This window comes from Gadus macrocephalus, chromosome 3 (genome assembly GCF_031168955.1).
Source record: "Gadus macrocephalus chromosome 3, ASM3116895v1".
NCBI lineage: Eukaryota > Metazoa > Chordata > Actinopteri > Gadiformes > Gadidae > Gadus > Gadus macrocephalus.
The window spans coordinates 22,972,343-22,992,019 of NC_082384.1; the positions used below are offsets into that span (position 1 = coordinate 22,972,343).

The 19,677-nt window shown below is 47.7% G+C and overlaps 1 protein-coding gene across 2 annotated transcripts; it reads left to right on the top strand.

The window, feature by feature from the left end:
* The first annotated feature begins 2,657 nt into the window (after nt 1-2,657).
* Nucleotides 2,658-19,482, top strand: gne (glucosamine (UDP-N-acetyl)-2-epimerase/N-acetylmannosamine kinase). Of its 2 annotated transcripts, none has more exons than XM_060048089.1 (14): nt 2,658-2,818; nt 7,349-7,420; nt 7,627-7,781; nt 8,572-8,818; nt 9,140-9,344; nt 10,280-10,432; nt 10,808-11,020; nt 11,339-11,426; nt 12,369-12,579; nt 12,759-12,888; nt 13,815-14,036; nt 14,576-14,758; nt 15,148-15,264; nt 17,670-19,482. In XM_060048089.1, the coding sequence occupies exons 2-14, from the start codon at nt 7,388-7,390 to the stop codon at nt 17,903-17,905; spliced, it is 2,193 nt and encodes a 730-aa protein (XP_059904072.1). In that variant the 5' UTR covers nt 2,658-2,818; nt 7,349-7,387; the 3' UTR covers nt 17,906-19,482. The 2 variants fall into 2 exon arrangements, with proteins under 2 accessions (XP_059904072.1, XP_059904068.1); XM_060048085.1 differs by lacking the exon at nt 2,658-2,818 and adding an exon at nt 4,425-4,992.
* Nucleotides 19,483-19,677: the final 195 nt, after the last annotated feature.

The following is a 19,677-nucleotide window of genomic DNA, read 5'->3' on the forward strand; positions in this document are numbered from 1 at the left end:
GACACGGCTCTGTCGCCCCTCGTGGTTTACTGGCGAACTAGCGTGGGCTACAATTTGAGAGCTGCGCGATGGTGTGTGACGACCCGCCACGAGTACACTGGGACATAAAAAATAAATCACGTGACGAGGAGAGGCGTGTGTGTTTGACAGATCCTCCTGTTTAATACATGTCTAGTGGCAGTGGAGGGAGAGGAGAGGAGATGAGGGAGAAGGAGAAGAGAGTATCAGAGGAGAGGGGGAGGGCAGGACCGTTTCTCGCTTTTAGGGGGTCCTATGAAAGAGGTTGCTTGGGGGCCCCCTAGCGTTTTGAAACTAGGGTGGGGGATTCCTAATCCACTAAGGTGATCCGGGGGCCTGCATTAAATATTTAGATGCATCAATTCATCGTCGTTAATTAAGAGGAAAGGAGGCTAGATCCTGGTAAACTCGTAGCTCTTGGACACTAGCATATAGCAGCCTTAAAAATACTTGAAGTAGATTTGCTTACAAGACACATATTTTGCAGCGGCTTACAAATAACGTTTATAGATCTTAGCAGCCTATCTATATTTGTTTATTTTATTTGTTTAGGTTTAGCATTAGGTATTAGTTTAAGTTGTGCATGCTTTCACAAAACACACGAGGGCGCTGATGTGCCAAGGAAGACCGATCATTTTAATAAACACATAAAATGGCATCTTGAGGCCCCCTGGTGGATCCGGGCGCCAATGCAACCGCATAGTCCGCATATAGGAGGCCGAGAGAAATGTATGAGTTGAGAGACTGTGATGGAACTAGTTCAGGCTGTTATCTTATTGCATCTCTTCCTTTCTCTATCACTTTCCTCTCAATTCTTTAGAAAAACACGCGCACAAACACACACACACGCGCACACACACACACACACACACACACACACACACACACACACACACACACACACACACACACACACTAACACATACAGACAGAGAGACAGACAGACAGACAGACAGACAGACAGACACACACAAACACACACACGCACATACACACACACACACACACACACACACACACACAGACAGACAGACAGACAGACAGACAGACAGACAGACAGACAGACAGACAGACAGACAGACAGACACACACACACACAGTGGCGCGACTGCCTACTTTCTGGGGGTATGCAGACACATAGCAGGCGCCCCCCCCCCCCCCCCCACACCCCTTTGATCTGGGCACAAATTTGACCTAAAACACACTCTGATATCGAATCAAAAAATTCATTTTGAGTGCACCAGGACAGATATCCGGTGTTTTTTTAGAGGCAGCCTTTCGAAGATGCTCTGCCAGTGTAACATCATACCGTGCTATAAGAGATCAAGGATACCCAGAAAATTTCCATTTCTAGGATGTCCTAACTGTGCATTTTGTCCCCCTCAGTGGCAGGTTTCTTTCTGCAAGGAAGAGTATGCAGTCGATCACTCTAGTCAACAGGCTCTCTGCAATTCGCTATTTTACCTATAGGCATAAGCGGGATGCCAATTCTTTCCACATCAGATAAGCATTTATGTGGTAACCACTTGTTTCCTGTGCTTCAGTATCTTTGAAAGACACTGCCAGTTTATACCTCACCACAAGGCGCGTGTCAGCAACTCTAGCTTCACCAAAAAGCTTACAAGCAAAACAATAGACTCTGTTAGAACTGTTGGAGTACAGTAACCAATAGGGGTGGGAAAAATAATCGATTCTTTGATGCATCGCAATACTGTGTAGAACGATTCAGTCTCGATTCAGATACGATAATAATCTTTATTTATTTTTTTGGATTATTCATTTATTAACTTTTGGATTATTAACGGAGTTATAAAGTATCAACTTTATAACTCCGTTTTTACTGGTTATATTGACATAAAACAAAGACTTGCATAGAGTTTGAAGTAAAACAAAATAACCACAAACAAGTTCCTATCTTTTTCTTCCCCACACGGCGCCCACTGAAGCGCCGTGTGGGGAGGAGGGGGGGAGGGAGGCGAAGGAGCGGGGGGGCGCCTTATCAGTGACGTCCTCTGTTATTGATCATCGCGATATTCCATCGCTTTGGCGCACCCTCTGGTGCGGCGCCCCTATGCGCCGCATATAGTGCATACCCACTTTTTGCGCCACTGCACACACACACACACACACACACACACACACACACACACACACACACACACACACACACACACACGCACACGCACACGCGCGCACACGCACACGCACACACACACACACACACACACACACACACACACACACACACACACACACACACACACACACACGCACAAAAATACACACTTACGCGCCCACCCAGCAAACTGCATGGCTTGCTGAACTGTGCATGTGTGTGTGTGCATGAAGTCTATACATATAAACATATATATATATATATATATATATATATATATATATATATATATATATATATATATATATATATGTGTATTTTGCATAGATATAGTGTGTAGTTATTTCATTTTGAACACTTACTCTTAGTATATACTTATCCTATCTTGTTTGATTTGCTCTCTCCTTTTCTTAACTGCTGTAACACCGGATGATTTGCATTATACCTCATCAATAAAGCCTTATCTAATGAGATAATTTTTTTGGAGTTCATACCCCGTAATGGAACTACATCTCCCAGTGGCACCTTGCGGTCTCTTGCATTGATAGCTTCTCCGAGGGTCTTCTTCTGCGTAGTTTATCTGGAGCCTGGATCGCCCCATGCCGATGATAGAAACCTCCCCACACCAGCCTTTTACTTTACAGTCTGTCGTGAGATGAGGTGGACGAGTCTGGCCGTTTAAAGGTATGTTTCCTGACTTGCCTTGTTTTACATGGATCGTGTGGTTACTAGGTTAGCTAGCGATCTAGTCAGTGTTGGTTGAAAACTTATTCCAACTTCGATATATCATGCTTTTAACGTGAGTGGGTTTTTTATTACTTTGCCTCGCTAATAAAAGACACCCATAGCATCGTCATAGTCCCATACACGATGTGTTAGAATCGCCAACAAACTTGTATGAATTAAAAGTATGTAGAGTCGTAGTGGCTGAACTCGGGGATGAGCTAATGCAGTTAGCTGCGATGCTTTAATGGCAGCTCTTTGCTCTGCAATGCTGCTAATGCTATCTATCTTCATATTTATCATGAGACAATATTGCTTGACCGGTTTGTTTACAGACAATCTTGCTCAACGGTTCGTTTTTTTTACCATGGTACTGCAGGGGTTGATTCAACAACATGTTTTATTTGCTAAGGAGATGCCAAAATCCTGTTCAGTGTCATAGTTAGTTGAGTGAGTGAATGAATGAAGGAAGGGCGATGACCGTCATGATGTGTCGTTTAGGTGGGTGCGTGCGTGGGTGTCTTCCCCATCCTCTTACTGGTGCATAGTGAAGCGCAAGGTCTGACACTTGACCAGTGTTTACACTTGATCTGAAACACGGAAGCCCTCTTTTGAGTCCATGTCTTTGACGGAGACGAGATAAAGCGAGACTAGCGAAATCAAAAGATCTTCGTTGTAGTTATGTCCTGTGGTTATACAACTTGGTTGTTAGAGCGTGATATGGCTCCAGTAGATAGAGATTCAAGAGTTGTATTGGTCACATGCATACAAGAAATGAAAAGGTGGCAGTGTCTGCAGAGATTGTGCAACATTCCTAAATATTAAATATTAAAAATAAGGTGAGAAATAAAATAACAATTAAACAATTAGCCCTAATGTAGAATACAAATCTGAAACAGTTTGAAAAATACAAATGTGTCATTGTCTGCATGTGTGCATGAATTGGACAGCATGTGTGACTTGGTTGGGGGGCCTATTGGCCTGGGGAAAGAAACTCTGTCTCAGTTTTCTCTTTGTGACAATGGAGGCATATCAGGTATATCAGCTATGTTAGATATGTTTAAATGCAAATCTCTTCGAAGGTGGGTAAACCTTTCAGCCAACAAGTCATCCTCGCGTGTAGGGCTGCCTCGTTGGACCATGTTCAAAACAAATGGATTCTGACATTTTGAGGCTACTTGGAATGCCTATGAATGGATGAATAATAAACAGCGTCTTCAGTGAGCCTTTAAAGTCAGTTCAGGGGTAGAGAATAAGTAATGGAAAATGCTTAAAATGACAGTCTAAAGTATATAACAAATCAGAAGTGTGTGTGTGTGTGTGTGTGTGTGTGTGTGTGTGTGTGTGTGTGTGTGTGTGTGTGTGTGTGTGTGTGTGTGTGTGTGTGTGTGTGTGTGTGTGTGTGTGTGTGTGTGTGTGTGTACCACGGACTGAGAAGATTTGCTGCCTCTGAAGAAGAGAGAGTGAGAGAGAGAGAATATCCTCATTGCTGTTTGTTTAAGCTTTACAGCAACAGGATGTCCTGTTCATTATCATGTAGCATCTCAAGACTTTGACTGTACCATGAGAACAAACTCTAATTTTGACAGCTGTTCACTCTTAAGCTTTGCGTTAGATGTAGAGAATGGCTGAATGATGGAGAAACTGGTATAGTCTCTGGTTGGTCTGGGTGACTTTATAATATATATATACAAAGAATAGTGTCTGTGGCCCTGGGTACTTTATAAAAAGTATTAAATATTGTAGAGGAGTTATTACACCCAATATATTGGGTAGCGTAGACTTCGTAGTGGCCAATAGTTGAGCAATCTCATTTGACCACAGGGCTCCTAACCAATTCCCTGGGGAATTGTAAACTGGGCCCCTCCCCCCTCGAGCTCAGCCAACCAGGAGGCTTGACGTCAGCTTGTCACCAGCGGAGGGAGCCTCCCCTCCCCCAGTGCTGCATAATTGTGGCTTTCTGCCTCTCCGCTCCTCCCCGCCTCCCTTATTCTGGTGGATGAGCTAGCCTGGAATTAGCAGACCGAAGCATAGCATACGACAGACAGACAGACAGACAGACAGGTAGTGACAGACCGACAACAGTGTGTGTTAGTATGGAATCGCGCTTTAAATCTGTCGGCAGGAACCCCCACGTGAGTCAGAAACCTTTATTTCATCTTGCTGTCTTAACATCTCTCTCTCTCTCTCTCTCTCTCTCTCTCTCTCTCTCCACTCTCTCCTCTCTCTCTCTCTCTCTCTCTCTCTTCTCCTCTCTCTCTCTCTCTCTCTCTCTCTCTCTCTCTCTCTCTTCTCTCTCTCTCTCTCTCTCTCTCTCTCTCTCTCTCTCTCTCTCTCTCTCTCTCTCTCTCTCTCTCTCTCTCTCATATCTGTGTGTAGCATCTATCCCTCGGTAGCATCTATAGCTCTCGATTACCAGTCGCCTCTCTCTAGAGTTTCCTCTGTGTTCAGTGTCTTGATACACGTCTCTGCTTCCTGCATGAGCTGGCTCAAGTATGTGTGTGTTTGAGGGGGGGGGGGGGGGGGGGGGGGTGGTCATGTGGGTTGTGAATCTTAAGCGGCGTGTTGCCAACCATAACGTGGACCTTGTGACACATCCTCCAGTATTGTGTCCCCCCTACAGACTCCCTTAACTAATATAGTGTTTCCTCCCAATCATCAAAGGTCAATGGGGATGTTTATTTGGTAGATTTGGCAGCAGCCATTTTGATCTGTTCATGCTTCATCTGCTGGATCAGGTGACCCACACTTGGGGGGGTGTGTTGGGGACACACTGGACCCAGTGAGTGTGTGTGTGTGTGTGTGTGTGTGTGTGTGTGTGTGTGTGTGTGTGTGTGTGTGTGTGTGTGTGTGTGTGTGTGTGTGTGTGTGTGTGTGTGTGTGTGTGTGTGTGTGTGTGTGTGTGTGTGTGTGTGTGTGTGTCCTTGGTGCGTGTGGTCAAATATTTACTCCAGGGTTTGACCGGTAGATCAGTCAGCTCATTCAGTTAATTAGAACCCTACTTTGACCGGATAAGATATCAATGTTTTAATAATCAAGAGGCAGCATAAGACATAAACTTAAAAACATAATACATACATACAGTATAAGGTTACATGCATAAGAAATAGGATTACAGACTTAAGATGTAATTGTAACTATGAGATATAGTGTTACATGCATAAAACATAGTTAAAAACATAAGACAAAGCGTTACAATACACATAAGGATGCATTAATAAGACACAGGGTTATACCCTGATAACAGTGTCATGAATACAATGACCATAGACCCTCCTGCACATCATACAGGTATCTCCAGTTTAACAGTAACTGTCAGTTCAGTATAGAATAAACACGCACCTGCCAGCCTGTGGGTTTGGTTGGGCTGTTGGTTGCCTTTGTTTTTTGTATTCAGATTTTATGTTTTACGGCCAACTACAATACACACACAGTGTGCTTTGATGCACAACCTATTGCTAGCGGGGTATGGCCCTGTTATCTGCTGTGTCTAAATGTGATGTGTGCTGGCAATTTTCCTATCGAACGGGTGAGCGCTGCACAACAGGAACCTGAACCTGAAACAGGCCCGTTTTGAATTGTTACCCTTTTAATACTTCCCTGTAAAAATAATACAAAATAAATAAATAATAGCCTTACGATTCATGAGCTTTTATTTTGACTTCAGGGATTGTTCCTTTAAACACAGAACTTCAGTTCCTGCATTGCTTTAACATTTCGATTCGATACTTACCAAAAATACTGGTATTTTTTGTTGTGATTAGGAATATTGTCACCTCTTCCCACCATCAGTCTGAATAGAAGGAATGCTTAAACACAGCCTACAAAAACCTGTTGTGGGGTGAGGCAGCTGGTATTGTGTGTCTGCCTGTTGACCCACTAGTCATTCATGCATGATTTCAAGTTTCGGGCTACGACACCATGGCAACACGGTTCCTCCAAGGCTAGGCCTAAACCTAGCCAACGGCACGCTGATACAAGATGTACCTTTAGACCAACATCATCACTGCTGGAGCACGCACAGCCGGTGTGATCGCCAACCACCCCCAATAAAAAAACAAAAACAAAGAAGCCGCAGTTATAGCCGCAATAACACTCCCTACCAGCAGGTGGCAGTAGTCCGTATTTGTCCTAATGTCATTCAAAAAGGGACACCGAAAGACCTAGGACTGCGGGCTGGACGTGGTGTGACAGGGACTCTCTCAAAATTGGAGAAGAAAGAAAGCACGCCCTTTGTTTTTGCAGAAAATAATTTCTGTGATTTGCTGGCCAGTCTAGTGGCATCACAGAAAACCAAGGCCCAGAAACTACTCATGGTTTATTTTTAATTGGTTGTTGTTTCAAGAGCTTAGTTTAATATGTATCGTAAGAGCTGTTTGACCTCTGTCTGTCTGTCTGTCTTTCTCTCTTTCTCATTAAGAACTGTATTGTGTTCCTCTGTCTCGCTCTCTCATTAAACACTGTACTGTTGGTCCATTTCTCTCTCATTAGCAACTCTACTACCTGAACTTGCAGAGAAGAAGTGAGAAAATGGAGCGAGGAATGATGGAGGAACAGAATCAGGTACTGCCTTCCTGTCTGTCTGTCTGTCTCTGTTGGCCTGTCTGTCTGTCTCTGTTGGCCTGTCTGTCTCTATCGGCCTGTTTTCTGTCTGTCGGTCTTCTGTTTCTATCTGTATGTCTTGTCAGTGTCTAAGTCTGTGTGTCTTTTGTTTTTGTAGCTTGAAGTAGTAAGTAAGTAAGTAAGTGTGTGTGTGTGTGCGTTGCCAGATGGTGTCTAAGAGGAAGCTGAGGGTGTGTGTCGCTACCTGCAACCGCGCCGACTACTCCAAGCTAGCTCCCATCATGTTTGGGATCAAAGCCCACCCGGAGAGCTTCGAGCTGGAGGTGATGGTCCTGGGCTCGCATCTCATCGATGACTACGGGTAAGCGCCCCCAAGGGTCGATGTGAGGGCCTTTAACCCCCCCCACCCCCCCATCCCAACCCCAACCCCCAGGAAGGAGCCGTCCACAATACCCGGCCTGCCCTCTGTGCCTTCAGGGCGAGGCAGTGTGGCATCTGGCTGACTGGGATCTATCTCGTAGAAGAATCACCTACAAGTCTCAAACTCCGTTCTTTGTCTTTCTAGAACAATGCCACAGAACCGTAAAGTCAGGTCGTCAGAAAAAAAAAAAAGGAAGAGGCGTGGGTCATGTGGGTTGTGAGTCTTACGCTGTGTGTTGCCAACCATGCGTGGACCTTGTGACACCTCCTCCAGTGTTGTGTCCCCCCTACAGGAATTTGAATAGCGCACCCGACCTCCCAAACAGGTTTGCCTGGCAAAGCGGCATGGTAGCTAAGCAACCATCTCTGTACTGACGTTGGCAGTTCACTCACTGATTAGTGGCTAGTTTCTCATTGTTTTTTTTAAGAGACCTTTTTTGAAATGCACCAATCCCCTGACCCCATCTGCCCCGTAGGCCCCCCCACCCCCAGGTTAGGAACCACCAGTGCTCTCGATGGTCTTCTTCCAACACAAACTCTCTCTTACGCTCTCACAGGGTTATGGATCTAAGAGAGCACTTTGACTGTCACTGTGTGCTACCTACCACCACTCATTTGTTGTTATGAACTCAAACTTGAGTTTGAGGGTGCAGAAATGAAATCCGCATCTGGCCAATCCTATGTGTTGGTAACGAACCCCCCCCCCCCCCCCCCCCCCCCCCCCCCTCCAGGAACACCTTCCGGATGATCGAGCAGGACGACTTCGACGTGAGCTCCAAGCTGCACACCATCGTGCGGGGGGAGGACGAGGCGGCCATGGTGGAGAGCGTGGGCCTGGCCCTGGTCAAGCTGCCCGACGTGCTGCAGCGGCTGCGCCCCGACATCCTGGTCGTCCACGGCGACCGCTTCGACGCCCTGGCGCTGGCCACCGCCGCCGCCCTCATGAACATCAGGATCCTGCACCTGGAGGGGGGAGAGGTGGGTGAACGGGGGGGGGTTAGGGGTGGGTGAACGAAGGGGGGGGGAGAGGTGGGTTAATATAAAGGGAGAGAACAGAGGTGGTTGAGGAGGGGGGGGGGGGGGAGGGGTTGGTGAGCAGAAGGGGGAGGGTGGAGAGGTTGGGGGGGGGGGGTGGGGGAGCAGAGGAAGGTGGGGGGGGGGACGCGGTTGAGGGAAACACACCTGTTAACAAAAGTGTATTTGGGAAACCATCATTATTTTCTTTCCTAGTTTTCTTTTCATCCATCCAACCATCTCTCCGTTCTCCCCTGATGCCCCCCCTCCATCCCCCCCGTCCAGGTGAGCGGGACGATCGACGACTCCATCCGCCACGCCATCAGTAAGCTGTCCCACTACCACGCCTGCTGCACGCGCAGCGCCGAGCAGCACCTCATCGCCATGTGCGAGGACCACAGCCGCATCCTGCTGGCCGGCTGCCCCTCCTACGACAAGCTGCTGTCGCCCACCAAGAACAACCACCTGGACACCATCCACACCTGGCTGGGTGAGGGCCGGGCACATAGGGGGGATGCTCGTCTGTGCACATGTACTTATGTGTGTGTGTGTGTGTGTGTGTGTGTTAGGGTTGCCGCGGTATACGGTATTACCGGTGTTACCGCTGTTACCGGTGTTGAGGCCAACACCGATTACTAACACCGGCAACACCGAGTTTATTTTTATTTATTTTTTTCAGTAATAAAAAACAAATTCAGTATAAATGAATAATATAATTATAATTAAGAAAATTTAAATGTGTAGAATAGGCCACAGTTCTGCTCTGTGCGGAAGAGAATTGGCGCGCTTCCTTACAAGACCGGTAACCATAGCAACGCCGGTAAACAAACCCCGCGAAGCCCAATCCCTACGTGAGCTCCCCGCGCTACGGCCATCCGGAGGCGCACAGAGCTTTTGGCCGTGATACTATGATAGATACAATTATATTATACTATTATACATAGAACGTTATAAGACGCCCGAGAATTGGCGCGCTGCCAGCCGCTGTCACCGAGTGTGAGGGGAGAGTTGACGGAGAAGATGGCGGTTGACCTAGTTTCAAAGTTAATACCGTTTGTACAGTACCGCTGCTAGCTATTTTGGGGCCCTAAGCATAACCCTACCAGCCCCCTGTGCTGAATTGTTGAGCGGGGGGGTAGCAAACAATTGTTGACGGGGGGGGGTAGCAAACGATTGTTGACGGGGGGGGGGGGGTGGTAGCAAACGATTGTTGACGGGGGGGGTAATAATAAAAAGGTAATAATTAATTATTATTATTATTATTATTATTTATTTTTTTTGGGGGCCCCCTCAGGACTTGAGGCCCTACGCGCAGCGCGTAGTGCGCGTTATGGGAGCGGCGGCACTGCGTTTATACCGGTAATACCGGTGTTGACGCGAGCGTATTACTCGGTGTGACCCTAGTTGTGTGTGTGTGTGTGTCAGGGGACATGGTGCAGGAGAACCAGTACATCGTGGCCCTGCAACACCCGGTCACCACGGACATCCAGGGCTCCATCAAGATCTACGGCCTCATGCTGGACGCCCTCATCTCCTTCAACAAGAAGACGCTCATCCTGTTCCCCAACATCGACGCAGGTCTGACCCGGCCAGGGGCTCCACTGTTATCACTGTTATACTTTAGTGAACTCATGTTATGCTATTATGATTTAGCACCCGTATTAATACTGTAGTGAACACATATTATGCCATTATGATTTATCATTAATATCAACACCTTAGTGAACTAGGAACTTAGTGAACTCATTATACATTTATCATTTGGCGTCAGTGATATTAATAATCATTTAAATTCGGAATATAATATTGAGACGTTCCATTATTTTTTTATATGCCCCATCGTCATTTTATTTCCGTAGGTATAGCATAGCTTGAATACACACCCTCGTCCCCTTGAACTAATAAACACCACCGCACTGAGAGTCTGACGCCGGCTCCTTCCTGTGTCCACAGGAAGTAAGGGGATGGTGCGCGTGATGCGGATGAAGGGCATCGAGCAGCACCCCAACTTCCGGGCGATGAAGCACATCCCGTTCGAGCAGTTCATCCAGCTGGTGGCCCACGCCGGCTGCATGATCGGGAACAGCAGCTGTGGGGTCCGCGAGGCCGGGGCCTACGGGACCCCCGTCATCAACCTGGGCTCCAGACAGACGGGCCGAGAGACAGGTAGACACACAGGGGAAGACAGACAGTGAGACAAAGGGGTACAGACACGGGAAGACAGACGGGTAGAGAGACAGACGGGCAGAGAGACCGGTAGACACACAGGGTGAAAGAGAGGTGGAGAGACCCGACAGGGAGAGAGACAGATAGACAGACGGGAAGACAGACGGGTGGAGGGACAGACGGGGAGAGAGACGGGTAGAAAGACAGGCAGACATTTAGACACTGGTAGAGAGACAGACAGGCAGATGGACAGACAGGTAGCCAGACCAGTAGTTTGAGGTGGGGTGCGATTGTTTAACGTCCCTCTCCTCCCATCAGGAGAGAACGTTCTCCACGTCCGGGACGCTGACACCCACAACAAGATCTACCACGCCTTGGAGCTGCAGTTTGGAAAGCGCTACCCCTGGTGAGACAAGCGGCCTGTACACGCTCAGAGAGTACCTCTACCACCCTACCCTAGGCACCGACCTACAACCCTACCCTAGGCACCGACCTACAACCCTACCCTAGGCACCGACCTACCGCCCTACCCCAGGCACCGACCTACAGTCCTACCCCAGGCACCGACCTACAGTCCTACCCTAGGCACTGACCTACACACCTACTAGGGAGTGATAGTGGATGGGTTGCTCTGACATTTCCAGCAACCCATCCACCATCCCGACCTGGCGACACATACCCCATCACTTATGGGGTGGAAAGTCTTTGACCTGTATTGATAACGTGTCTATTGCAAAAAAAAACAAATAAGGTAGAATTTGTATGTCTCGGCACAGCGAGGCCACTCGACGAGCACGCAAAGGTTGAACCGCTGCAGTGAGCCCCACAGTGGGCCCACTGTGGGCCCACTGCAGTATTAAAACAGGGAAGGCATGAGGGCACAGCTGCAGATAGGGACGCCACTACTACTTTCGTCCGTCACAGGATGTAGCTGGTGGTATTGCTGCGTCTCTGTCAGCTGGGGCCGTCTCAGTTCCCCTCAAGGGCGATAAGCGCAGCACAAACAGTGAAACCGTTACTATATATGATAACCGAGAGGACGCCGTGTCTTGGTGTCTTCAGAACAACATGTCTTATGGAAATGTGGAGTGTGGAGTGATGTATATGTGTCGCTAGTGAGTGACGGTGTATATGTTGCTAGGGAGTGACGGTGTATGTGTTGCCAGGGAGTGACGGTGTATGTGTTGCCAGGGAGTGACAGTGTATGTGTTGCCAGGTAGTGACGGTGTAGGTGTTGCTAGGGAGTGACGGTGTATGTGTTGCTAGGGAGTGACGGTGTATGTGTTGCCAGGTAGTGACGGTGTAGGTGTTGCTAGGGAGTGACGGTGTATGTGTTGCCGTCCTCCAGCTCTAAGATCTACGGCGACGGGAACGCGGTGCCGCGGATCCTGAAGTTCCTGCGGAGCATCAAGCTGGACGAGCCGCTGCAGAAGAGCTTCTGCTTCCCGCCCGTGAAGGAGGCCTTCTCCCAGGACATCGACCACATCCTGGAGACCCAGTGCGCCCTGGCCGTGGACCTGGGGGGCACCAACCTCCGCGTGGCCATCGTCAGCATGAGGGTAGGCGGGCCTCACGGACACGCGCACGGACACACACAGACACATAGACTCACGGACACACACACAGACTCACAGACACACACACACACACAGCCACATCCACATCCACACAGTTCAGTTCAATTCAAGAGTCCAGTTGAATGCTCATCTCTGCCCCTCCGCTCACGTCTCTCCTCCAGGGGAAGATCATGAGGAAGTACTGTAAGCCCAACCCCAAGACCTACGAGTCCAGGATCCAGCTCATCCTCAGCATGAGCCAGGACGCCATCCAGGACGCCGTCCGCCTCAACTGCAGAATACTGGGAGTCGGTACGAACATGCGCATAGACATCTGCACACGCATACGCACGCGCACGCACGTGCGCACAGACGCATATGTATGCTCACACATGCAAATACAAATATATATACTCAGTAAACACCCACGCACACACCCGTACTGGTGTCATGAAATAGACACGCAAATTAAAGAAAGGTTTTCTTTGAACTCGTGTTCCAAAAGACCACAGGGCAAGTGATCCCCATGTCTGTTACGCCCATTACGATAGGACGACTGCAGACCCAACGTATGAAACATGTCATGAGTATTAATATTCAAGATGGGGGCCATAGTGCAGGGGCCCACTGGACTGGTTCAGTTTGACCCGACTCTCTTGGCTTAGCGTTCTCGAGTAGTGGAGATCTGTAATTCATAGGCACTTTCGGGTGAAGATCTGTGACACACAGCCATGCATCACTGAATTAGCCCATCAGTCGACCAGTCAGGAGCTGTACGGCCGCCCTCCCGAATACAGAAGCCTTAATGGAACATAACCACGTCTGTACTCTGACCGGCTATTCCGCAGCCGCCGCAACAAAAGTAGATTGCGCTCCTTCTCATTAATTATTTTCTGATGATGATCAACGTTAGTCTAATGCAATTATCTTATGCCAACTGTGAAATCCGACTGTGGAACAGAATGCCATTCAAGATGCAGTGTGACGGATTCAGTGGCGTTTAGCGGTGAGATTGCAACCAAATTAATTAGCCCCCCCCGGCCCTCCCTTTCCAACGGTCGTAGGGGCAGCTATGCTGGCCCCGGCAGCCGGTAGGCCTTTTGTAGATCACTCCTTTTGCAATTACTGGGCCTCTACCCCTTCACCGATCCAGGACTTTAGCTTTTCCAAAGTAGGTCAAAGTAATTGTAATTCCTACGGCAGTAGCTAACGGTTACCCCTCCGTCTCCCCCTGGCAGGGGTGTCCACGGGGGGGCGGGTCAACCCCCAGGAAGGGGTGATCCTCCACTCCACCAAGCTGATCCAGGAGTGGTCGTCGGTGGACCTGCGCACGCCGCTCTCGGACGCGCTGCACCTCCCCGTCTGGCTGGACAACGACGGCAACTGTGCGGCGCTGGCGGAGAAGAAGTTCGGCCACGGCCAGGGCGTGGAGAACTTCGTCACCATCATCACCGGCACAGGTCAGGAAATACGCCGCACGCACGCACGTGGAGGCTGTGCACACGCATGGCGACCTCACCTGGCCGTCGCCATGACAACTGTAGCGCTTCAGTACCAAGACGACAAACAAGAAGTGTTGTTATGTTTGGGAAGATGAGGGAAAACTAGTATAGGACTAGTTAAAGACCAGTATCGGACTAGTACAGGACTCGTATCTGACTAGTTCTGAACTAGCATTGGACTTGTACTGAAAAGCTACATCTTGTGCATGACGTCTTCCTCGACTAGGTTGATGTTGAAGAATATGCAACTGAAAGTTTCTTATTCACCGTGGTCAGAAGGTTCAGACCACGACCAGGATTATCTCTTTTTATACTTTTGTTACAGGAGCTACAAATACACTTACGATATTTAATATATAATTAGCAGAACCACGTTCCATAGACATCTTCCATAATTGTGTGTGTGTCTGTGTGTCTCTGTGTCTGCGTGTGTGCTTGTGTGCGTGCGTGCGTGCGTGCGTGCGTGCGTGTGTGTCTGTGTGTGTGTGTGTGTGTAGGTATCGGGGGGGGCATCGTGCACCACCACGAGCTGGTGCACGGCAGCACCTTCTGCGCGGGGGAGCTGGGCCACATCATGGTGTCTCTGGACGGCCCCGAGTGCATGTGCGGCAGCCGGGGCTGCGTGGAGGCCTACGCCTCGGGCATGGCCCTGCAGCGCGAGGCCAAGAGGCTGCACGACGGTAGGGGACCCACTACTCTGCTCAGCCATCAAAGAGCCCCTCGTTTTACCACCGGCCGCGGGCGTGATTCGCCGCTACAAGCCGTTTGAAAAATAGGTCCTTCCCCGTGCCTTTGTGACATCACAGGTGGGCGTGTCCCGCCCCCAGATGCATGCTGGGTAGATCAGTCTAGCAGCCTACCACGTGGACTGTAGAAAATGTTGCCTATCTCTCCGTCGTCATCACACGTCCTGGTATTCCCACTGCCTCCAGGTTCCCCGTGGCTTACAGAACATTACCTATCCTGGTATTCCCACTGCCTCCAGGTTCCCCGTGGCTTAACAAGAGACCAGGCTGGACCAGGAGAGAGGGGTTGTGTGTGTTAATGTGTGGATGTTGGTCTGTTCCAGAGGACCTTCTTATCATGGAGGGGATGGAGTTGAAGAAGGTGGAGGCCGTCAGCGCCGTGCACCTCATCAGCGCCGCCCAGCAGGGGAACGCCAAAGCTCAGGCCGTCCTGAAGACAGGTCAGACACGCGCACGCACTCACACACACATGGTAGGCCGAAAGGGACAAGGCTTACGTCTCGTCACGACTTCTAACCCTTTTAAATGGAAGTAAAATGCACCATTTTGGTTACTTAAACGTTTAAGACGCTGTTTTTGAACACTGAAACAGCAGTTTTGGGGTCGACATAAAGCCATTTAAAACAGCGATTTGACCATCAAATTAGCTCCTCTTGACGATGGTTTAACGTTTAGTTCTTTAGTGTTTTGTTCACGTGAATGCGTTCTCGTTCTACTAGGCTACAACATGATGGACAATACATTAAAATATGTGTCCACTAGGTGGCATCCAAATATTTAAACATTCACTCCACATTCACTCCATAGTATTCTAATATGCACTCATGTTATGCCAATATTACTGTGCTCTAGCTGTCATCAGTGTTGGGAAAGTTCACTTTCTACGTGAACTAGTTCAAAGTTCATTTCACAAATTTTAAAATGAACTAGTTCAGTTAAACGTTCATAATTCATAATTTTTAACTAAGTTCACAATTCCAAAAAATGAACTAGTTCATAGCTCTTTTTTTCAATATGTTTCTGTGAGCTATTAGTTTTTTCCGGTATTTTGAACATTGAGCCCCCTTTGTGGTTTTTCTAGGATGAAATAGAGTGGTTGAATCAAGTATCGTAGCGAAATACAGTTTATATCGTTTTTTTATTGCACATTGAGCGCACGGAAAGGGGGGGTGTTCACGTTTGGTTGTAGTCTTTTCGCTCGGTTCTAGCCCTGTTAAGATGGAGAACCGAGCGAAAAGACTACAACCAAACGTGAACAGCCCCCCTTTCCGTTTCCGGCCAACCAGCAATGATTCTAGGAGGTATTCTAGTCCGCTGAGCTATGAGCCAGCGGGAGATAACGTTATGGATTGTACATATTTATAATTCGAAATTCGTCTCAGCCTTTATATCACAGATACTCTAGGGTCTATAGCATATAACCGCGTTGTCCGATTACAGTTTAATTCATTTTAACCAAATTAACCACACGGAGATTACCATGGCAACCGGTCAAACAACACGGCGTTCTGCGCGCGCATCCGGCGTGTTGATAAACAAATAACCCCCATATTGAACGAAGTTAAACCAAGTGAGCGTGCCGTTCACAGACGCCAGAATGAACGTGTTCACAGTAACGTTCATCAGCCAGTGATACTGTACTTTCAGTTCATGTTCACCCAAAATATGAACGAGTTCATGAACTATCGTTCAATGACCGTTTTCAGGCACAACACTGGCTGTCATTATGTAGAAATGAGTAATTATGTATAACATGCAGAGGCTGACTTGCCTTCCAGGTTGCTCATTCAGGATAGTTGTTACTCTTTTTACCTTGCATACATGCACACCGGACACACACACACACATTCATGCACACACACAGACAAACAAATACACACACCTGACTACATTGCTATTGTGTTTATCCGGGTGGGGTGTGGTGTTGCTTAATGTGGTTTGGGTGTTTCTGTGAATGAAATTGACTGATGATATATGCTTTAAATCGCTCTGGATAAAAGTGGCTTCTATATGACCTCATACTAGTCAATAACATGGCTGTGTTGTTTAATCTGGTTCTGGAGTTTGAACTAGTTCTGGTGTGTAAAAGGGTTCTCGTGTTATTACTAGTTCTGGTGTGTAATCTGGTTCTGGTGTTTGAACTAGTTCTGGTGTGTAATGTGGTTCTGGTGTTTGAACGAGTTCTGGTGTGTAATCTGGTTCCGGTGTGTAATCTGGTTCCGGTGTGTAATCTGGTCCTGGTGTGTAATGTGGTTCTGGTGTGTAATCTGGTTCTGGTGTGTAAGGCCTAAAAAAAATGTTGTTTGGTTCCGGTTTCCGACCGACCCTGTCAATTTATGTGCGACCCAAATTATTTTATGAGCTTTAAAAAAAAAAAGCTTTTTTTTATGCAAACTATAATCACGTTTTGGTACAGCACCTCTTCATTCTGTACAAGGATGAGCGAATTTTCTCGTTTTTAAATGAAAACAACCTACCTATCATTCGCTGCCGCTGGAAAAAATAAATAAAAAAATAAAATAAATTCCCTACCTACCCATGACCTCAACTGACAACCAACAGGAACCAAATTTTATTTTTTTTAGGCCTAATCTGGTTCTGGTGTGTAATCTGGTTCTGGTGTGTAATCTGGTCCTGGCGTGTAATCTGGTCCTGGCGTGTAATCTGGTCCTGGCGTGTAATCTGGTCCTGGCGTGTAATCTGGTCCTGGCGTGTAATCTGGTCCTGGCGTGTAATCTGGTCCTGGCGTGTAATCTGGTCCTGGCGTGTAATCTGGTCCTGGCGTGTAATCCGGTTCTGGTGTGTAATCCGGTTCTTGTGTGTAATCTGGTTGTGGTCTCTGCAGCCTCCACAGCTCTGGGCGTGGCCGTGGTGAACATCCTCCACATGACCAACCCGTCGCTGGTCATCCTGTCGGGGGTGCTGGCGTCGTACTACCAGTCCCCGGTCCAGGACATCATCTCCCAGAGGGCCCTGGCCTCCTCCCAGGGCATCAAGGTTGTGACCTCCGACCTGGAAGAACCGGCTCTGCTGGGTGCCGCCAGTATGGTTCTGGACTACACCACCAGACGGAGCTGCTAACCAGACACGGACACACACACACACGCACAAAAAGACACACACACATACACACATACACAGGTACACAGACACACAAACAGTCCGAAGCATTGTTATTGTTTGTTTGGTTAACAGCATTTGAGCAAACTTTCACTATTTAAATATATCTAGATATAAATAGCTTTATTTATATATATCTTGATGTATACATATTTAATTTATATGTATATTTATATGAATCATTCCGTTTGAGAGCCAGAAATGGTTTGAATTGTCCAGAGGTCATAATGGAAACTGATTAGCCTGGCCGCCATCTTGGTGCTAAATGCTAGCTGGGGGGGGGAACTGAATGCCCCGCTCAGCGAGCAGCTTGAACCAAAGAAGGCGCAAGGGGACTGGGTTCCACGGAGCCGCACGTTGTTTCTCTCCCAGCAGCCCGCGCTCTCTCTGCGCTGCTGCCATGGCCTTACTTTGCTCGTGCATACGTGATTTGCATTTCCACAAATATGACGTGCCATGAACTAGCATAAAGGAGCCTCTGGTCTCCTTTTATTAATAGGAATATACTTTAGAGTAAATAATATATATATATATATATATATATATACATCTCCAAATTGAATTTGTTTTTCGCTACTTTCGGGCGCTCTGCGTCGTGCCTGTGGAGCAACAGGACTGAATCTGGATGGGTCTTCATGTGGAACCCCTACCTCAAAGCATTCCTCCACACCCCGTCTACCACGCCAGCCCACACACAGGCTCCGCCCCCGCACAGTGGCCCACCCACTACCGACTCGGCCTCGCCCTGGGCTCCACTGTACTTTACTACTCTACTGGACGCCCTACTGTAGCTAAGCTCTACTGGAAGGCCTGATGATGACGTGCGTTTGGCAACGGCCAAGTTGTCTCCGGTGTCTGAGAATCATCTCTTCTCGAATGGGAATGAAGAGTCTGAGTGGCGTCAGGATCACAACCTCGCTAGACTGGAAACGATGGGGTTGATGTTACCGTGAGAGGAAACAAAAGGAAGAACAACTGTTTGCTTCACGTATAGATTGCACGAAGGTTGAAAGTGGAAGAACTTGTTCTAATTTGTCAGCACCTATGATTCAATTGAAATGTGCTCCCACGGAGACATGACTGGCCTACTGACCCTGTAATGATTGATTTGGCGTTGTTTTGTTTGTCTGTCAACATCCACGTAATCCTATTGTTTTGTTGACTGTGCACACATGCTTGCATCTTTACAAGGGGACCATTGCTTCCTGCCCACTCTCTCTAAAGTCTCCACACTCTTTCTCCTCGAGGAAATACTGACTTATTTTAGACCTGGCATGAAATGTCAAGTGTAATCTCTTTCTCCTGTTGGGAGTGGTTTTACTACGTCAAAAGTTCCCAATAAAGGAACAGTATTTTGACCTTTATCTACGTTGTCTTTGTGTTTAACCCTTCAAATCAATTCAAAACAAAAGGGATCCCTACACTGATGTGAGGAGCTTTCTGCTTCTTCCTGGGTCCTTTTGATACTGAGTTATGCCTTTTATTTTCCTAATCCTTCCTAATTCATTATAGTTGTATCAAAAGCAATTATAAAATAATTGTGTTGGAATATATTATTTCCATGTGTATGAATGTATGTATTGAGACTTGGTATAAAGATTCGCAGCGACTGAGATGGATATACCTGCATCTAAATAAGAGTACTAGATGGATGGATGAATGGACCTGCATCTTAGAGTACTAGATGGATGGATGAATGGACCTGCATCAGAGTACTAGATGGATGGATGAAT

What these genes read in the sequence shown, in the direction of transcription:
- gne (XM_060048085.1), top strand. Translation starts at nt 4,954, where the DNA reads ATGGAATCGCGCTTTAAATCTGTCGGCAGGAACCCCCAC. An exon ending in TGATGGAGGAACAGAATCAG is followed by an intron (nt 7,421 to 7,626) that starts GTACTGCCTTCC and finishes GTGCGTTGCCAG; the next exon opens with ATGGTGTCTAAGAGGAAGCT. An exon ending in CACCATCCACACCTGGCTGG is followed by an intron (nt 9,345 to 10,279) that starts GTGAGGGCCGGG and finishes TGTGTGTGTCAG; the next exon opens with GGGACATGGTGCAGGAGAAC.